This window comes from Siphateles boraxobius, unplaced genomic scaffold, assembly GCF_051911475.1.
Source record: "Siphateles boraxobius isolate OS27281-9 unplaced genomic scaffold, OSU_SipBor_1 13, whole genome shotgun sequence".
Classification (NCBI taxonomy): domain Eukaryota; kingdom Metazoa; phylum Chordata; class Actinopteri; order Cypriniformes; family Leuciscidae; genus Siphateles; species Siphateles boraxobius.
Genome location: NW_027508733.1, coordinates 19,892,643 through 19,909,467, shown reverse-complemented (window position 1 = coordinate 19,909,467; position 16,825 = coordinate 19,892,643). Strand labels below are relative to the sequence as shown.

Genomic DNA, 16,825 nt, shown 5'->3' with positions numbered 1-16,825 from the left:
ATGGACGAAAATAAAAACATTAAAATATCAAGTGAATAAGTATTGTGATACTTGGTGCCACACTGACACTCTTGTCCCAAAAAGTATTGCTATACCATGATACTCAATATGTTGTCGGTGAGTCATTTTTTCCTGTTCCCCTGGTGGGGTTCCCGAACCTGCCAAATCCCACTTTAACCACTGAGTAAGGCTAACATTCATACTAAAAGCCAAAAAACTTGAATTTTGATTTCCTGGCGACATTAACATTATTCTTTTAACACTGTATTTAACTGAAATGAAATTAAAGTGTAGTTAAAATCAGATATTTTGTCAAACAAAAAAGTTTCAAGAAGTGTTTTGTCACGAGTGGGCGGTGTTTTATTACTTAATTAAACCATAGCAGGTGACAGACATTAATGACGAACCGTGGAGCGGTTGGCCAAGTCTTATATTTGCGAGTTAAAATGATGAAAATCGCTGCATAAACGCTGTTTGTTAGTCCCAACAAGTATGCATCATGTTATCCAGCCCACGTGTTTTACATAGCAACGCAGTTTCACTTGTCAAAGGGACTGAGAGTGAAAAAACTCAAAAGCGGATGCGCTTTAGACTCTTCTGATGTTTGTCAGTAGATTCAGTCAATGTGCGATACTATTAGAGGAGCGAGACCGAAGTTCGAGCTCGGAGTGTGTAAACCTCGCATCAGCGCTTTGAAATGGGGAGCCGAGGGGTGGGCAGGGGGGTTATATCGTAAACTAAAAGACATACGCGGCAGATCTAAACATCTAAAGCTTAAAATGTTCTCTAAAAGGACAAGGGAACTGATAAAGACGCACTCGATGTCAAAGAAGAGCCGAACAGGAAGCAGCCAAGCGCCTCTCAACTCTCCATCAGTAAGTCGCACAGCATCTCTCGCCTTTTCCTCCTGCCAATCAACTTGATTGACATTTCACCCTCGCGCTCATGTTTTCGTGTCGTTTTCGACGTTGTTGAAACATGAGTGTCTTTTATCAGTGTTTTCAAACACAAATATCTAGACTTTAAACCGTATCATTAAACAGTTAAGCTACAAAGCAAAGGACGGACTAAACTTCCTCACTGTGATATGGCGCAGCAAGGTGCAAGAAGTTCAGGTTTTGCCTTAATTTAGACATTTTGTCATTTTCGTTCTGGTTTGAGGATTTTCTTTAGACTTAATTACTTTTCAAGGCATATGTTGCAATACAATTATGAGATATGATGGAGAACAGTGTGGAAAGTTGATTTTGTAACGGACGGTAGCTGGAAATGTTAAAGCGTGGATCGAGTAGCAAAAGCTACAGTCCTTACGCGACGAGTCAGAGAGTGAAAAAATCAAACAGCAAAAGTAAATTGGACATCTTGCCAAATAGACCAAACGTCTGGCTCAAACAGGTGGGTTTTTATTGAAAACTACTGTAAATGTTTGTATGTTACTGTTAAAAATATGCATGTGTCGTGTAATAAGTTGACAACATGTTTTTACATTGATTTAACTCATCTTGAGAAGGCAAGTAATTTTCAACTTTTTTTTATAAATTATACAAGATTAACTGATTTTAAGTTAGTTTAATGTTGTTTAAGTTGAAATGACTTAAACATCCAAGTTGATTGTACTTCAAATGTTAAGGCACCAACTTTATTTTACAGTGTACAAGTCAACCAGAGCGGTGTAAACAGATATTGTAAATTATTATACTTTTTACCTTATAATAATTGGCTTAACATGGAATGTTTTGTCTTTGTTCTAAAAATAATTTTATCTTGCTGTTTTTGATGGGGAAAGAATGTAAGCAAGCTTCTATCTATCTGTTTAAATGTCCTTTTTTGTTAATTGGATTTTGGGATAACACTTTGTTTTTTGGTCTTTTGACACATTGTTGTGTAGCGCATCATTTTTAGGCGTTAGTTCATTTATAGATGTTGCCTTTGGGCTACAGAAATGACATTTTTGGTTACTTGTCCTTGTATTCATGTCATGTTCACTCTTTTAGGAGTGTTTGTGGGCCTCAGCTAGGCCTGTTAGTTTTGCATCAGCTCTTCGGGGTGTGACAGGAAATAGGCCGTGGTTGCACAAGCACTCTTGTGAAAGAAGTTCTGTTTACTTACAGCCGTCTATTGTAGTCAGTCACAGATATTGTTCTCCATCTGCGTTTCTACGTTTCTAAAGTTTGCATGCCACATTTTCATTTATCAGTTTGCTCACACAGTTTCCCTTTTTTCCGCCATAATCCAGCTCTCTGCTCTTCAAGAGCAGCCTCGGAAAGATGTCGTCGATGCCGCCACCTCTTCGTGCCAAACGTCGTCTAGTCTGTCTCCATCCGTCCTGGAAGTCCCGTCTTCCTGTCCCAATACCCCTTTGACCCAGCACACTAAGCTGGTGGGCTGCCCGTCCCCAATGGGCACCCTAAAGCGGCCAACTTCTCTGAGTCGCAATCCTAGCGCAGCGGGCTTCCCTATCCAGTCTTGGGTCTTCAGTAAGGGTGCAGGAAAATCTGTCATCTCCCAGAGTCCTTCACCAGAGACGCCCGAGACCACAGTGGCTATTGAGGTGGAAGACATCCCGTCGCTGCTACGCATAGTGGAGCGGTTTGCCAAAGCAGTGGAGAAACTGAAAGATGTTGTGCTTGAAGGTAAGATGGATGACGATTTTTTTGGAGAGAATCTATATGACATGGATTATTTGGGGTTTAAGGACGAAAAAGTTTTATAAATATTTCCTAAACATTTATTAAACGTTTCCCTGTATTTATTTTTTTTAACTGAGGTTTGCCCAACAGCACTCAATACTAATCTGCCACATGATGAATTGCACGTCGTACCGCAAACATCACCTTCCACTGTGGATCATGTGATTGTGGAGGAGAGAAAGGGGCGGGGCTGAGTTTGCTCAAGAGGCCCTGTTCTTTCTGTTGCTGCAGTGAGGTTAAGTTCCTGTGGTGCGCCACACTGGCACAGGAAACGGTACTCTCAGAAAACACCCCCTTCCACTCTCAGGACTCGTAAAGCAACGTCATTTAAGCACCAAACCTGTAGTCGTACCCATAAATACCGAAATCAGTTATTATATTTGAAGCTTTGACAACTCTGAGCTTATGAACCGCTTTCTGACAACTCTGTACAGATGAATTAGAGGAACTTTTCAACAAGAGGCTCCTTATAAAAGCGCAGTGTTGGTATCATGATAAAGTTATGGTAATACCATGGTACTTCGAGATATTCTGTTGCAGGGCTTTTTTAAACCTTTTTTTGTGGCGAATACTCCAATGATAGTCAACCGTTTTAAAACAAAGGCAGCTATAAATGCTCACGTTTTGGGGCCCATTTTTGCATTTTATAAATAGTTATTTATTGTTTATATGAATTGTTTGGTTTATTATACTTTATCATATTTGTTGCTATTAAATAATAATTATTGTTTGGGAAATATTTAGTGTTACACTGAGATATACACACACACACACATATATATATATATATATATATATATATATATATATAAAAATGTGTATGTATGTTCTATGCAGAGTTAAGTAAGATGTATGAATCTGAAGATAAATATCGATAAATTTAATATAAATTCAAACTTTATTTGTATAGATATTTTCATAAAAATGTTACAAACCAAGAAGCAATCCCCTAAAAAGAAAACCAATTCTGTTCAACAATTGTTGAAAGTTGTTGCAATTTGTGTGTGTCTTTTAATTTTCTGGCTAACTCCTTTACTATGCCAATAAATTATTTAAAAAAATTACAAACAAAATGTTTAGTTTAGTGTAGCTTAACTTTATTATCCATTCTGTTTGTCACAGAGGGGGGATTCATATTTGACACTGGTATCGTATACACAAAAACACCGACATAAATGTTTACACATTGACACAGACATAACATTACACTAACTTTATAATTCCTTGTCGCATATCAAGCATCCCATAATAATATTTAAGATGATAATCAGAACAGCAAAAAAAAAAAAACAGCTATAATGACAACCATTATCTTGTATCAGTTAGAAAAACATCCTTATTTCAACCATTTTGTCATGTTTTAGAAATATCCACAGTACTGCCTATAGCATGCATGGGTTTTTTAATGGTTGACCCATGGCACATTTTCTACCAAGCCTTTCTGTCTTCACCAGAAGCTTTTTTATTCATTGCAAGTGGCCTACCTACTTTGATAAAACGAAACAAAGTTTTGTTCATGTTTCCCACTGCTGTATAAGTCAGGTTGAAGAGAAACTCAACAATAGCACTTTTGGCCTAGGTGTTTGTACTTTTAGAGTTACAGTTAGGAGATACGACGGGAGGAAGTGGCTTGTAGACGTGCAGACGAGAAAGCAGTGCAAACACAGTGCTAGCAAACGGTTCGTCTTGCATCATCTTGACTGTTTTAGGATCAGTGCTGATTTCTTGTGCTTCCTGACAGACATTGACGTGTCGGTTAAAGGGTTTTTGGGTTCACTAAAAAAATGTCCTGGTCAGATCTCTCCCTATAAAAGAAACATTTTGAGAAACCTAATTTATAAAGCCTAATTTATTTTACCAATTTGTTTTTGTTAGTTTATTCTTTGTATTGTTTCAGTTTTGAAACAAGACGAGAACTAGAACGTGTTTTTTTTAAATTAAAAATATTTTTGTTTGTTCATTTATTTAACAAAATAGACGGACAAACAAAAATATTATTTTATATTGAAAACTTTTTTTTGTTTTATTTGGTAATGTTTTATTTATTGTTTATTTATTTAAATTGTTTTATCTTTTTGTTCAATTTGTTTATTTATTTTAATTTTGTTTGTTTGTATTCACATTTTGTTATCTGTGAGGAAAGCAGTTGTTCGTCATTTTGGCACAAATTAGACGTCTTGGACTGAAATGAAGTTTCTGAGCTTGTGTGTCTATCCCATTTTCAGCTGATAAGAATGGATGTTGTGTTAGAGCTGCACAATTAATCTTTAAAAGATCGCAATCTTGATTCAAACAGCCATGCGATCTCATTCCTAAATGAGTGATTCTCCTCTGTCTATTAAACCATTGACAAAATCACACTGGATCATTCAAGTTTGCGTTGCCACTGATCCAGAGAGCGCAATTAATCATGGATTCAACTTTAAACGGTCTTTTCAACCACACAGTTTCATTATTTCTGTTACAAAAATACAAATTATCACATAACTGGGAAAAGTTTATAGTTTGGATATAAACACTGATGTCTACTGAAGTGATCAAAATGGAGATCACTTTTTGAAAGTAACTTGACGGTTCAAATAACGATTGTATCATTACATCGTTACGCCATTAGTTGGCGACAGGTGACTGAAATGTATTGTCATTAATAATTCAAGAGATTAATAAAAAAAAAAACTCAGATTCATCCAGTAATGAAACAAGTGAACTATGGAGTGAGCGAGTCATTGAATCATTCACTCAAACCAATTTTTTTTATATGCATTTCATTCAGATGATTAAAAATTTTAAATGGACTCCAGCAATTAGCATTTTTTAGAAAATCTACTAAATTACATGTTATTTTGTTTAATCTGTTCAGATTTGTGGGAGAATCAGGATCTCAGTTTGAAACGCAAAAAAAAAAAGTCATTCTCAATTTTTCCAGAATCACACAGCTCTAATGTTGTGGATGGTATTTTGCAGACAAACAGGAGAACCGGCGTCCGTTGGCCCATGAGTGTCTGGGGGAAGTTCTGCGCATCCTGCGGCAGGTCATCAGCATGTACCCGCTCCTCAACACGGTGGAGACGCTCACCGCTGCCGGAAAACTCATCTCACAGGTCAAAGGTTAGAGCAATCGCATATGCAAAAAGAATGTGACATTTGATCTTAAAGGATGGATTTGTTTTTTTCTTTGTCAGTAGTGCATCCGTTTTTTAGACTGAGGGTACGTTCACACGACAATGATGTACAAAAAAAAGCAATATTTTTCCTTTGCGCACAGACGACAATGTTGTCAAAACGATCCCCATTCACTCGGATCCACGAAAACAACAAAAAATGCTGTATTCATGCCAGGCCAGTAGTTGATTTCACTTTGTAAAAAACGCTACTATAGACTGAACACGTAATGTGCATAATGTCACCATTTTCACAAATTCAAATTTTTGTAGTTTACACAGACAATAACGGTATCATTTTCAAAAACTTGCACTTTTAAACCCATTTTCAAACGTTTGCATTTTCAGGCCCTCAAAACGCCGTTGTCGTGTAAATGAGCGGCCAAATGCATACGTTTTTAGTTGAAAACTGTCATGTCAACAGCCAGAATACATTTGTTGTTATTTTTAAACCATTTACCGACATTTTGTTTTTCCTTCAGGATACCACTATGAAGTGTGCAATGAAGCGGACAAGAAAGATTTTGAGAAGGCCATTGAGACCATTGCTGTAGCTTTTAGCAGCAAGTGAGTATGGAGAGCTCAGTGTGAACTGATTACATGCTGATTACAAGATGTGTATAAAGTAGATGTGACTTTATATCCATCTCATCATTGCTACTGTAACTTGCAATTGCAAATTTTACCTCACAACTGGCTTTATTTTTTATGTACCTGGATGGCATATTACATTTACCAAAATTTGCAGTACGCAACCAGAGAACAGTGCTTGGGATTCTGTATCCCACAATGCAATGTGCGCGACTTGATTTTCTATTTTGGATGTGATATGAACGAAGTAATTTCAGCCATGATTTTTAACAGGTCTCCTTTAACTTATTTGATGCCAAGAGTGTCATTTAAAAAAGAAAATTTGTTTAAAAAATACATTTAAAAAAAAAAGTGAGGTCATGTGATAATCTTTTATACTTAAGCTTTCAATTAATTCAGGAGGAAATTGAACATTTGTTCTTTAGGTATTTATTTGGGTTGAAATTACATTGTTTCATTGGTATTTTTTTATTTAGCTTTTACGATTTGTTCAGGTGAAATGGCACATTGTTTCTTTTAGATTTTTTTTTTTTTTCACTCGGGGGAAATTACACTTTGTTTCTTTGTTTTGTTTCTTTGGTATTTTTTTATATCTATTTAATCTGATTCATTCTAGGGGAAATGGGATGTAGTTCCTTTTGGAAAGGTTTTAGTTTTTTTTTTTTTTCACAGTCGAAATGAATGCATGCGTTTTGAAATCTCTCTCAAAATGCTCTGTTAGATCATTGACATTAATCATAGCTCTACAGAAATAACAGGAAGTTGATTTGTGGCTTCTACTCTCTTACACTAACAGCATAAAACCCTCAAGGATCTGTTTTGAGTTCAAGCAGATCATTATCAACACCTATAGTATTGCTGTTTTCACTTCTATTGTTTAATAACTAATTCCTGATGATGTTCCGCTGTCATATTTATTGTGATACGCCTTGAAATGACAAGGTGTTTTACATTAGGAAACATTAAATCATGCACCAGTGCATCGTGATGCTGTTTTTGTGGTAAGAACAAAGCAAAGAGGAAGTTGTGATCCAAACACTAGCATCTGATTATTCTCCCTTGTTATTGTAGGCATTTTAGTTTATAATTCAATTGCAGGTTGACTCAGTTTGCCCTCTAACATTACATTCTGATACTACATATTACGTTCAGAGAAAGCTGAGATGTTCTTTCTTTCCTCAGTGTCTCTGAACTGCTGATGGGAGAGGTGGACAGTAGCACGCTGTTGTCCGTGATGCCCACTGAGAAAAGCAGGGTAAGTGTGTGTCAGTTTCATTGCCTGTAAAGAGCGGATGTTGGCAGCAGGTTTTGACTTCCTGAAAGTGCAGTTCTGTGATTCGTGCTGTTGCTCTGTGACGCAGTTGTCTACTGAAATCAGAATCACGTGGAAAACATTATGAAGGTGTTTTACATATTTGTGTGTCTTCTCTCTTCAGTCTATGGAGAACCTCTCGGGTCACGAGCTTTTACACACACGGAGTGATTCATCTGAGCTGGGTACATTTTGACAAATTCAGACATACAGAAAAATAAGTAGGAATGCATCGATTTCACAGAATTTAGTTGGAAAAGAAATTATTCTAATCAAAAAGTCTCTTGCAGAACTTTTAGAATAATTTGCTTACTTTTTTATTATAGAACTCATGTATAATAAATATTTCTTTAGAGATCTTTTTAGTCTCATTAAGAACGTTTAAGATTTACTTTTATTATTGTACATATATTTATAATATGCATTTTATTTACTTTATTTATTAGAACTCATTGTATAATGATTTATTTAAGTTTATTTGTAGATCTTTAAAAAGTCTCCTTAAGAAAGTTTAAAAGTAATATAAATTTTATTGTAATGCGAAAACTTAAATGTCCTTCCTGAATATTTATAATAATTATAATACTCATTATTACTATTATCATTATATAATATTAACCAATTCAAGAATATTCTTACATTGTTAAATTAATATTTTTATAATACCCACTTGGTCTCCTGCAGAACATGTATTTTACAATATGCATTTTATTTATTTAATAACTCATAATTATATAATATTTAGTTTTCTTTAGAGGTATTTATAAAGCCTCCTGAAGAGCATTTCTCAAAATGTAATATTTATTTTTAATATTGCAATAAGAGAACTTTAAAAAGTCTCCTTTATTGACTTCATATATATATTATTACTCTAAAATATTATTATTATTATAAAACTCTTATTATAATAAAGACATAAGGCATAGTATTAATAACTATTTCAAATATTGCATGGATTTACTTTTGCCCCTCATAAATGTATTTGTGTGCTGCAGCGATGAGCGCTGAAGAGGTGGACATTATCCTGCAGCGCAGTGAAGGTGGCGTGGACTCGGCTCTGACGTACGCTAAAACCATCTCCAAGTACATGAAGGATCTGATCAGCTATGTGGAGAGGAAGCTTGCGCTGGGTAGGAGCATGCATGCTTTCGATGATAGGACCACTATGACGACAAAGTGTTTCTATATAAAACATGATTCTGATTGGTCGATCCACATTATGTAGTAATTAGGTTTTACTTGTTTATCTTCTGCCTTTTTACTTAATATTTTACATATTAAATTGCAATTCATATTTGTCTAGAGCTGGAGTTCTCCAAGGGCTTACAAAGGATCTATCAGTCATGTAAACAGACCATCACGCAGGTGAGATTTGATCATTGTTTGCGTTTCTCAGGGTGTCTGTTGTTTGTCTGTCTGTCTCCTCATGCATCTCTTTTGTGTCCATCAGCCACACATGCCCTTCTTCTCCATCTACTCTCTGGCTCTGGAGCAGGACCTGGAGCAGAGCGCTGGGATGCATCAGGCAGCGTCCACCCTGCAGAACCAGACCTTCATCATGGTAAAACAGCCATGTCATCCTTTCAATAATAATAACAGCTGTTATTATGAATATCTATATATATATATATATATATATATATATATATATATATATATATATATATATATATATATATATTATATATTAACTATTTATAAAATATTATATTGTTTTAAAATAAGATAAATGTATTTTTAGTTTAAGAACTTGGTCTCCTGCTAGTCTTATTTAGCAATACAATTAATAATGTACTCATGCACTTTCTTCATGCAAAACTCATAAATTACACATTATAGTATTTATTTTAATTTATAAAAGATCTTTAAAAAGTATCCTCCAGAATATATATTTATAATAATAATAATGTGGCTCTTCATACATGTATTATATGTAATTGTTAAATCTATGCTAATAATAAGAATAAATTATTAGATATAATATTAGTAGTATAATAATACAATTAATTTATTATTATTCATTGAGAACATGTATTATCATTTATAATTGTTGAATATATTATATAATAAGTTAATAATAATGTTATTATTATTACTTTATTAATAAGAATATATAAAAATGTATAACTGTTAAATATTTTATATAATTGTTACATTTATGACATAATTGGTATTAAATTGATGATGGAAATAATAGGTGTTAAGTGTTAATAGTAATTTTATTATTAATGAATGTTAGTAGTTGAATATTTTCTTGAATATTTATTGAATATATTGTTCACTGATGGTGTTAATATCTTGAAACCTGGAGCATGAAGTATTTCAATTTTTGAAGCATCATGTGCTTTGTTCATCCACAGCCTCTTCTGCTCCGCAAACAAGAGCACGAGAAGAAACGCAAGGAGATCAAGGAACACTGGCTGAAGGCCAAGAGAAAACTGGTAACATTTCCATTCATCGTTTTAGCTATCAAAACACATTAAAGCTCGAGCCAGGATGTGTCAGTAAAAGATGTTAGCGGTACAGGTCTATGAACGTTGTGTGTGTTTGAACACAGATGGAGTGTGAAGCGAACTTGCGCAGGGCTAAGCAGGTCTACATGGCCCGCTGTGAGGAGTACGACAAGGCCAGGACGGCCGCTAACCGGGCCGAAGAGGAGGGTGGCAGCTCTACCACCAAAGCAGTCGACAAGAAGAAACGCCTGGAGGAAGAGGCGCGCAACAAGGTCGGCACTCCCTGCCACTTAAGACACTGTAGGAAAGGTTTGGCAAATTCATGTCAATGTTTGAGCAGGTTGAGTTTTTGAAACTGTGCGTTTGTCTCAGGCTGAGGAGGCGGAGGCCACATACCGGACCTGCATCGCAGACGTGACCACACAACACCAGGAGCTGGAGCACATGAAGGTCACGGTTCTGCGGCAGATCCAAGAGGTCATCAAGCAGACTGACCAGACCATTCGCTCGGTATGTGGCTACATACAGCTCAAAACAATCAAATGTTTACAACTGCAACATGATACAAAGTTTAAATCGCATCATAAGAATAATAATCTACCTAAAATAAAAGATCAGTTACTGTTGCTTGTCTTTTATACATTTATACTTCACTATTTTTTTTTGTATTCCTTTAAGTCCTATAACTTAAGATCTTCCATTTGAATGAACATTTCACAAATGAAAATATGATGAACAAAATCACAGTAGGTCTGTAACAAAATCTTTATTACAAGAGGTATTTCACACAAGACTCGAATCCTTTTTTGCTAAATAATTCATCTGTCAAAGCAATTTTCATAGTAAAATACAGCAAATATTTTAGGATTTAAAAAGTACAGCAAATATATTGAGGTGGCATTTTGAAATGTAGTGAATATATTTGTAAAAATTTTAAAATACAGCAAATATATTTTAAAAAACTATAGCAAATGTTATAATATAGCATTTATATTAAGGAAATATTGTAAAATAAAGCAAATATTTTTGTTTAAAAAAAAGCAAATTCATCAAGGAAATATTTTAAATGCAACAAAATATATTAAGGAAATATTTTTCAAAATGATATAAATAAATTTTTCAAAATAATGTTTTATATATATATGTGTGTGTATATATATATATTAGCAAACATAACTATTCCTTACCAGTGATTAAACTGTATTTTCTAATAAAATTTCTCCAGTTAAGGGATTTTTTTTTTTTAACTCTGATCAGGACATTTAAAGAGCTTGTTTACTTGGCCAATGACCCAGTCATGCATTACTTGCTGAGAAAAATCTAAATCCAGCTTGAGCTGTTTTAACTGTGTGAAACTCTTTCCAGGCCACCATCTCCTACTACCAGATCATGCACATGCAGACGGTAGCGCTGCCGGTGCACTATCAGACGCTGTGTGAGAGCAGTAAACTGTACGACCCGGGACAGCAGTACGCCACACACGTCAAAGACCTTCAGATGACCGAAGAGCCTGAGACTCATTATCAGTTTGAGACCTATTCGGTGTCCTCCAGCCAGTGAGAAACACACTTCTGCAAAGTATCATATATCATGGAACTGGAGGTAAATCTTACATTAACGTGTTCTCTTGAATTCAGGCCGTCGGCCAGAGTGCGTACCGACAGCGCTAACACTGATGCTCAGAACAGTGCTGAAGCGCAGCAGACCACAGGTGAGGCGGGAGAGACGAGCGCTTCTCAGAAAGAGGACCAGAAGAGGGGTATGTGCATATCATATTTATATGTAGGCGTATAAAGATATTTATTTATAGATGTAGGGGGGGGGTTGGTGTAAGTACATAAAATACGTATGCAAATTATTATTTTTTTTTTGTCAGTTCGAGGTCTCTTTTCCCACAAGTCCTGGGGCTCCACAGTTAGCGACACAGACAGTGTGGGAGGAGGAAGTGGCCTGGGATCCCCGACTACTAGCACGGGTACAACTTCTCGGCATGACTTCTCTATTAAACTCACATTATCTATATTAAGAAAATATATATATATATATATATATAATATATATATATATATAATATATATATATATATATATATATATATATATATCATGCATACATACTGCTTTTTGTTTTTAGTAGTGAACTTGGCATTCCTTGGCGTTCACTTCTTCTTTTTCGGTAGGTGACATAAGTAAAATGGCCCGGACATCATCTACAGGAACTATGTCATCAAACGAAGATGTTGATGAGAAAGACTCAAATGTTTCTTCCTTTGAAACTCCAAGTGAGAGAAAAGTGTGCACACGTTTTCCTTTCTAATCTGTGCCTGTCATCTGGTTTCTCACTTTCTGCTCAATGTTTTGCAGATATAAATGGCATCGAGCCTGAGATCGTGGTGCCCACTGGGCCATTTCGCAACGTGGGGTTGTCGAAAGCCGCTCAGACGCACAGGCTGCGTAAACTGCGCTCCCCGTCCAAATGCAGAGAATGCGACAGCTACGTTTATTTCCAGGGAGCGGAGTGCGAGGAGGTGAGGTCAACTAAGTCTTATAAAGTGTGTCCTTTTGTTAAAAATAAACCAGGGTTATTAATGTCTGATTTCCTCTTTGCAGTGTTTCCTGGCTTGTCACAAACGCTGCTTGGAGACTTTGGCTATTCAGTGTGGCCACAAGAAACTCCAGGGTCGCCTTCAGCTGTTCGGGCAGGATTTCTCGCAGGTGTCCGGCAACAGTCCCGAGGGGATCCCCTTCATCATCAAGAAGTGCATCGCTGAGATCGAAAGAAGGGCTTTGAGAATGAAGGTACGCAAGCGACAGGTCAGATTCAGCAGGTCTCGGCCAATAGAAATGCAAGATCTTAATTAGTGCATCCCCCCCCCTCAGGGCATTTATCGAGTGAATGGGGTGAAGACGCGGGTGGAGAAGCTGTGCCAGGCATTTGAGAACGGCAAAGAGCTGGTGGAACTGTCACAGTCCTCACCACATGACATCAGTAATGTACTGAAGCTTTACCTGCGGCAGGTGAGAGACTTTATGTAAACATTTCAAAAAATTATTCGATATAATATTGTGGAAATTGGGGAGGTTTTGTATATTATCTCATGTAAACATGTAAATTTTAATAAAATATTTAACAGAATTTGCATTTGTTCACCCAAATGTAACTAATGTATTAATAATCTTTTCATTTTTATGTATTGTATTTTATTATATTTAAATTATATTACTAATAAAAATATAACCTTGGGGGCATTTTGGGGTTCCTCAATTAACTAATTTATAATATATTTTCAAATTATATTCATATCAATTGTTTATTTAAAATATTATTAAATTAGTTATTTGGTGAACCCTACAAAAGCACAAAAAAAATTTAATCTAAATTTTATATATTCTGTTATATTTACATTATTAATGAAATATAACCGAAAATGAATTTGTAGGTTCATTCAAATATTCAAACTCACTACATTTTAATATAATAGAATGCAATATATAAATATTGTTGAAAATATAATGACAGAATTTGCATTTTTGGGTTCCCCAAATTTTACTAATAAAACCATATAATGTTTATATATTGTATTTTATTATATTAAAATGATAACAATTATAACCCCCCCCCCCCCCCCCATGTATTAATATTTTAAGTTTTGTATATTGTATTCTGCTTTATTTAAATTAAATGGGTGTTAATGAAATTATTACACAAGAGTTAAATTTTGAGGAACCCAAAAAAGCCATTTATCTATCTATCCATCATTTGGAATAAAAACAACGCATAGTCAACACCTTTTTCACTGCAACTTCAAATAAGCAATAGAATGTTGTTGTAACTAGCGCTGGATATCTGAGGTAATTTTCTTACACTATTTGCTAGCCTGAATAATGATCTCATCGTTAATACTTCTCACTTTATTCCAAGGGTACAACCGATTGCTTTCCATATCCATTTTTAATGTATCCTTGAAAAGGGGGATTGACTTGTCAAACAGTGGTGCATTTTTCTGTACCTCGGCTATTAACTCCTCCACAATGTCGTATGCTATTTTAAATGCGTGAGTGGCCCTTTAAATTTGAGTGGATTCTGATTGGCTGTCAGTGTATTGTTCGACAGCTGGAAAAAAAATCGTTCTGAAAGTGATCCCAACGATACCGTTCCTCATATCTTTATCGTTACAGTTGTGGTGTGTGTGTGAGTGGACTCTGCTATTCTTTAATATGGAGAACGATTTTATAACTGTTTTTATCGTTATAGTTATCGTTCTTGGTGTGAACGGCCCTTTATTTTTCATAAAATTCTAAATCCAACGGCTAACTTGTTTGTTGGCGTTTGTCTCTGTGAGTTGGCCTTTTATATGGATGCTGGAGCCCAAATGTAATTAACTAAAGGGGCTTACTCACAGGACAACCTTTTCATAGTTCCTAGAACTATTGGCGGAAGTACCCGGATTTTGGCGTGTTCGCACCACAGGAACTAGGAACGATTTTAGTTCTAGGAATTCCTTTTGGAGGAACTAAGTAATTTAAAATTGAATATATTGTATTCTATTTTTAAAATTTGTATTCATTTATATTTAATCAAATTTAACAATTGCCATTTTTGAGTTCCCCAAATGTTTTTTTATACTATACATATAATTATTTGTTACTAAAAATACAATAACAAAATGCATTCACACAAACTTTATTAATAAAATGTAATAATATAAATGAATGTATTTTGTTAATATATTATACATTCCCCCACGTCACATTTAGATTTTTTTGTTTTTCTCTGTTGCTCAGCTTCCGGAGCCCATCATGCCCTTTCGCCTTTACAACAGTCTGATGGGTCTGGCAAAGGAAAGCCTGGCTGTAGTGGGTCCAGAGGGAGCTGAGACCGGTAAAGGGCCCGACCTGGTGGACCACGGCTCTGAAACGGACCCTGAACTCTTGGCCCTCGTCGAAAGACTTAAAAATCTCCTTAAAGAGCTGCCCAAACCAAACACCAGCACTCTCCGCTACATAGCGCGGCATCTGAGAAGGTAAAAGGCAAAGAAATGACTTCCTCTTCCATTTAAGGGCTTATAAACATACCTTGGCAGACTCAATTAGCAGCCATTTATTAAGATCTTAAATGGGAAATGTCACTCTGTTTTCAGGATTGCAGAACTGGAAGATGACAATAAGATGAGCCCGAGTAATCTGGGCATTGTGTTTGGGCCCTCACTGATGCGTCCCCGGCCCTCAGGGGCCACAGTGTCACTGTCCTCTCTGGTGGATTACCCATACCAGGCCCGCATAGTGGAGACCCTCATTGTGTTTTATCACTCCATTTTCCACTCTGACTCCAGTCGGCCAACATGCAGCAGCACGACCTGCGCCCAATCCCTACAGCAGGTTTGTGATTCATATGCAGTGTTGGCTGCTGGGTGAAACATCTCATGTTTTGTAACAAGTGATCTATTTTAATAGTAGGCCAACTTTTTAAATTGTTGTTTTTTTTGGAAAGTATTAATGCAGAACAAATGTAATGTTTTGGTCTGTGTAGCAAAGCAGCATTGAAGAAGAACACTGTTTGAATGATGAACAAAGGATCACAGATGAACCTGATGCTGCAGAATCAGACAAGTTAGAGGGCCACGGTATTGCATTTCATTTCAGTATTTTATACTAATTTATTAATTTAAAAATGTTATTTCTTTCATATTTTTTTTGTATTTGACTATTATAGTAAGATTAATTAATATAATTTATTCATATTTTATTTTAAAATATCTATTCATTTATCTTAAATATTGTCATTTTTAATGGTAGTCTTTTAAATTGCTTATACTAATTTAAGTTTTTTTTAATTGTATTGATTTTACAAATACATATACATAATATGAATAAAACAGTGTTTTACATTTTATTTGTTTTTGTTCAGTTGGTTCTTCCATTTAAAATAATGGTGACAAGTATAAACAATTTATGTTTATTAAATGTGTAATGTTGTGTCATGTCTCAGCAGAGAGTTCTACAGGAACCCCTGGTTCTCTGGAACAAAGCCTGAACTCTGATTCAGATCCAGACGAGGAACAGAGCAGAAGTGAACTACAGCCCCCCAGCCCTACAGATCAGGCACTCGACGGGACCGCCGAAGACCAAATGGGGCCAACTGTCCTTCTGGTGAAACTGCAGTGCCCATCCAGCTCAAACAACGAGCCCCCTGCCCTCCCAGAGAGCGAGCCACCGGAGTTAGACGAAACAGAGGAAGTACCAACAAGCCCACTGGCAGCGTTAAATATCAATCAGAGTAACAATAGCACCAAAACACTCGATCTCTGAGTTTCTCCCACACACAAGATTGCTGGGGTTTGTTTGTGACGTTCCTATGTATTTTTAAAGATGCATTTTAATATTTAAAATACTTTCCCTTAAAATCCTGTTAAATTTACCGTTCTTTTTTGTTTGTTTGTGGTTTTCAGCTTTATTTTACAAACAGCGGTACGCTTCTGGTGTCATCAGGCAACAATCTATCATGCATTCTTATCCTATGAGATCACCTTATACTCATTGTTGAATGTCAAATTTATATGTTTGTGCTTGTCTTTTAATAAAAAAAATTCAAAGTAATCAGTACCCGTTTATAACCAAT

At 35.7% G+C, this 16,825-nt stretch overlaps 1 protein-coding gene across 5 annotated transcripts; it reads left to right on the top strand.

Annotated features, from left to right (window-relative positions):
* Positions 1 to 458: 458 nt before the first annotated feature.
* Positions 459 to 16,803, top strand: arhgap45b (Rho GTPase activating protein 45b). Of its 5 annotated transcripts, none has more exons than XM_077226403.1 (24): positions 459 to 1,395; positions 2,237 to 2,633; positions 5,655 to 5,798; positions 6,334 to 6,418; positions 7,625 to 7,697; positions 7,879 to 7,939; positions 8,750 to 8,884; positions 9,058 to 9,119; positions 9,205 to 9,315; positions 10,115 to 10,195; positions 10,312 to 10,479; positions 10,580 to 10,717; positions 11,573 to 11,763; positions 11,845 to 11,966; positions 12,084 to 12,182; positions 12,387 to 12,488; positions 12,571 to 12,734; positions 12,817 to 13,005; positions 13,087 to 13,224; positions 14,992 to 15,230; positions 15,348 to 15,585; positions 15,737 to 15,830; positions 16,199 to 16,542; positions 16,656 to 16,803. In XM_077226403.1, the coding sequence occupies exons 1-23, from the start codon at positions 1,270 to 1,272 to the stop codon at positions 16,513 to 16,515; spliced, it is 3,474 nt and encodes a 1,157-aa protein (XP_077082518.1). In that variant the 5' UTR covers positions 459 to 1,269; the 3' UTR covers positions 16,516 to 16,542; positions 16,656 to 16,803. The 5 variants fall into 5 exon arrangements, with proteins under 5 accessions (XP_077082518.1, XP_077082515.1, XP_077082514.1 ...); XM_077226400.1 differs by having other exon boundaries at positions 500 to 875; XM_077226401.1 differs by having other exon boundaries at positions 557 to 1,395; positions 16,196 to 16,542.
* Positions 16,804 to 16,825: the final 22 nt, after the last annotated feature.

Bases quoted from the DNA above. Each gene is read 5' to 3' on its own strand.
- arhgap45b (XM_077226398.1), top strand. From the start codon at position 624: ATGTGCGATACTATTAGAGGAGCGAGACCGAAGTTCGAGCTCGGAGTG. The intron at 12,183-12,386 runs GTACAACTTCTC...CTTTTTCGGTAG, and splicing joins ATCCCCGACTACTAGCACGG to GTGACATAAGTAAAATGGCC. The intron at 12,735-12,816 runs GTGAGGTCAACT...TCCTCTTTGCAG, and splicing joins AGGGAGCGGAGTGCGAGGAG to TGTTTCCTGGCTTGTCACAA.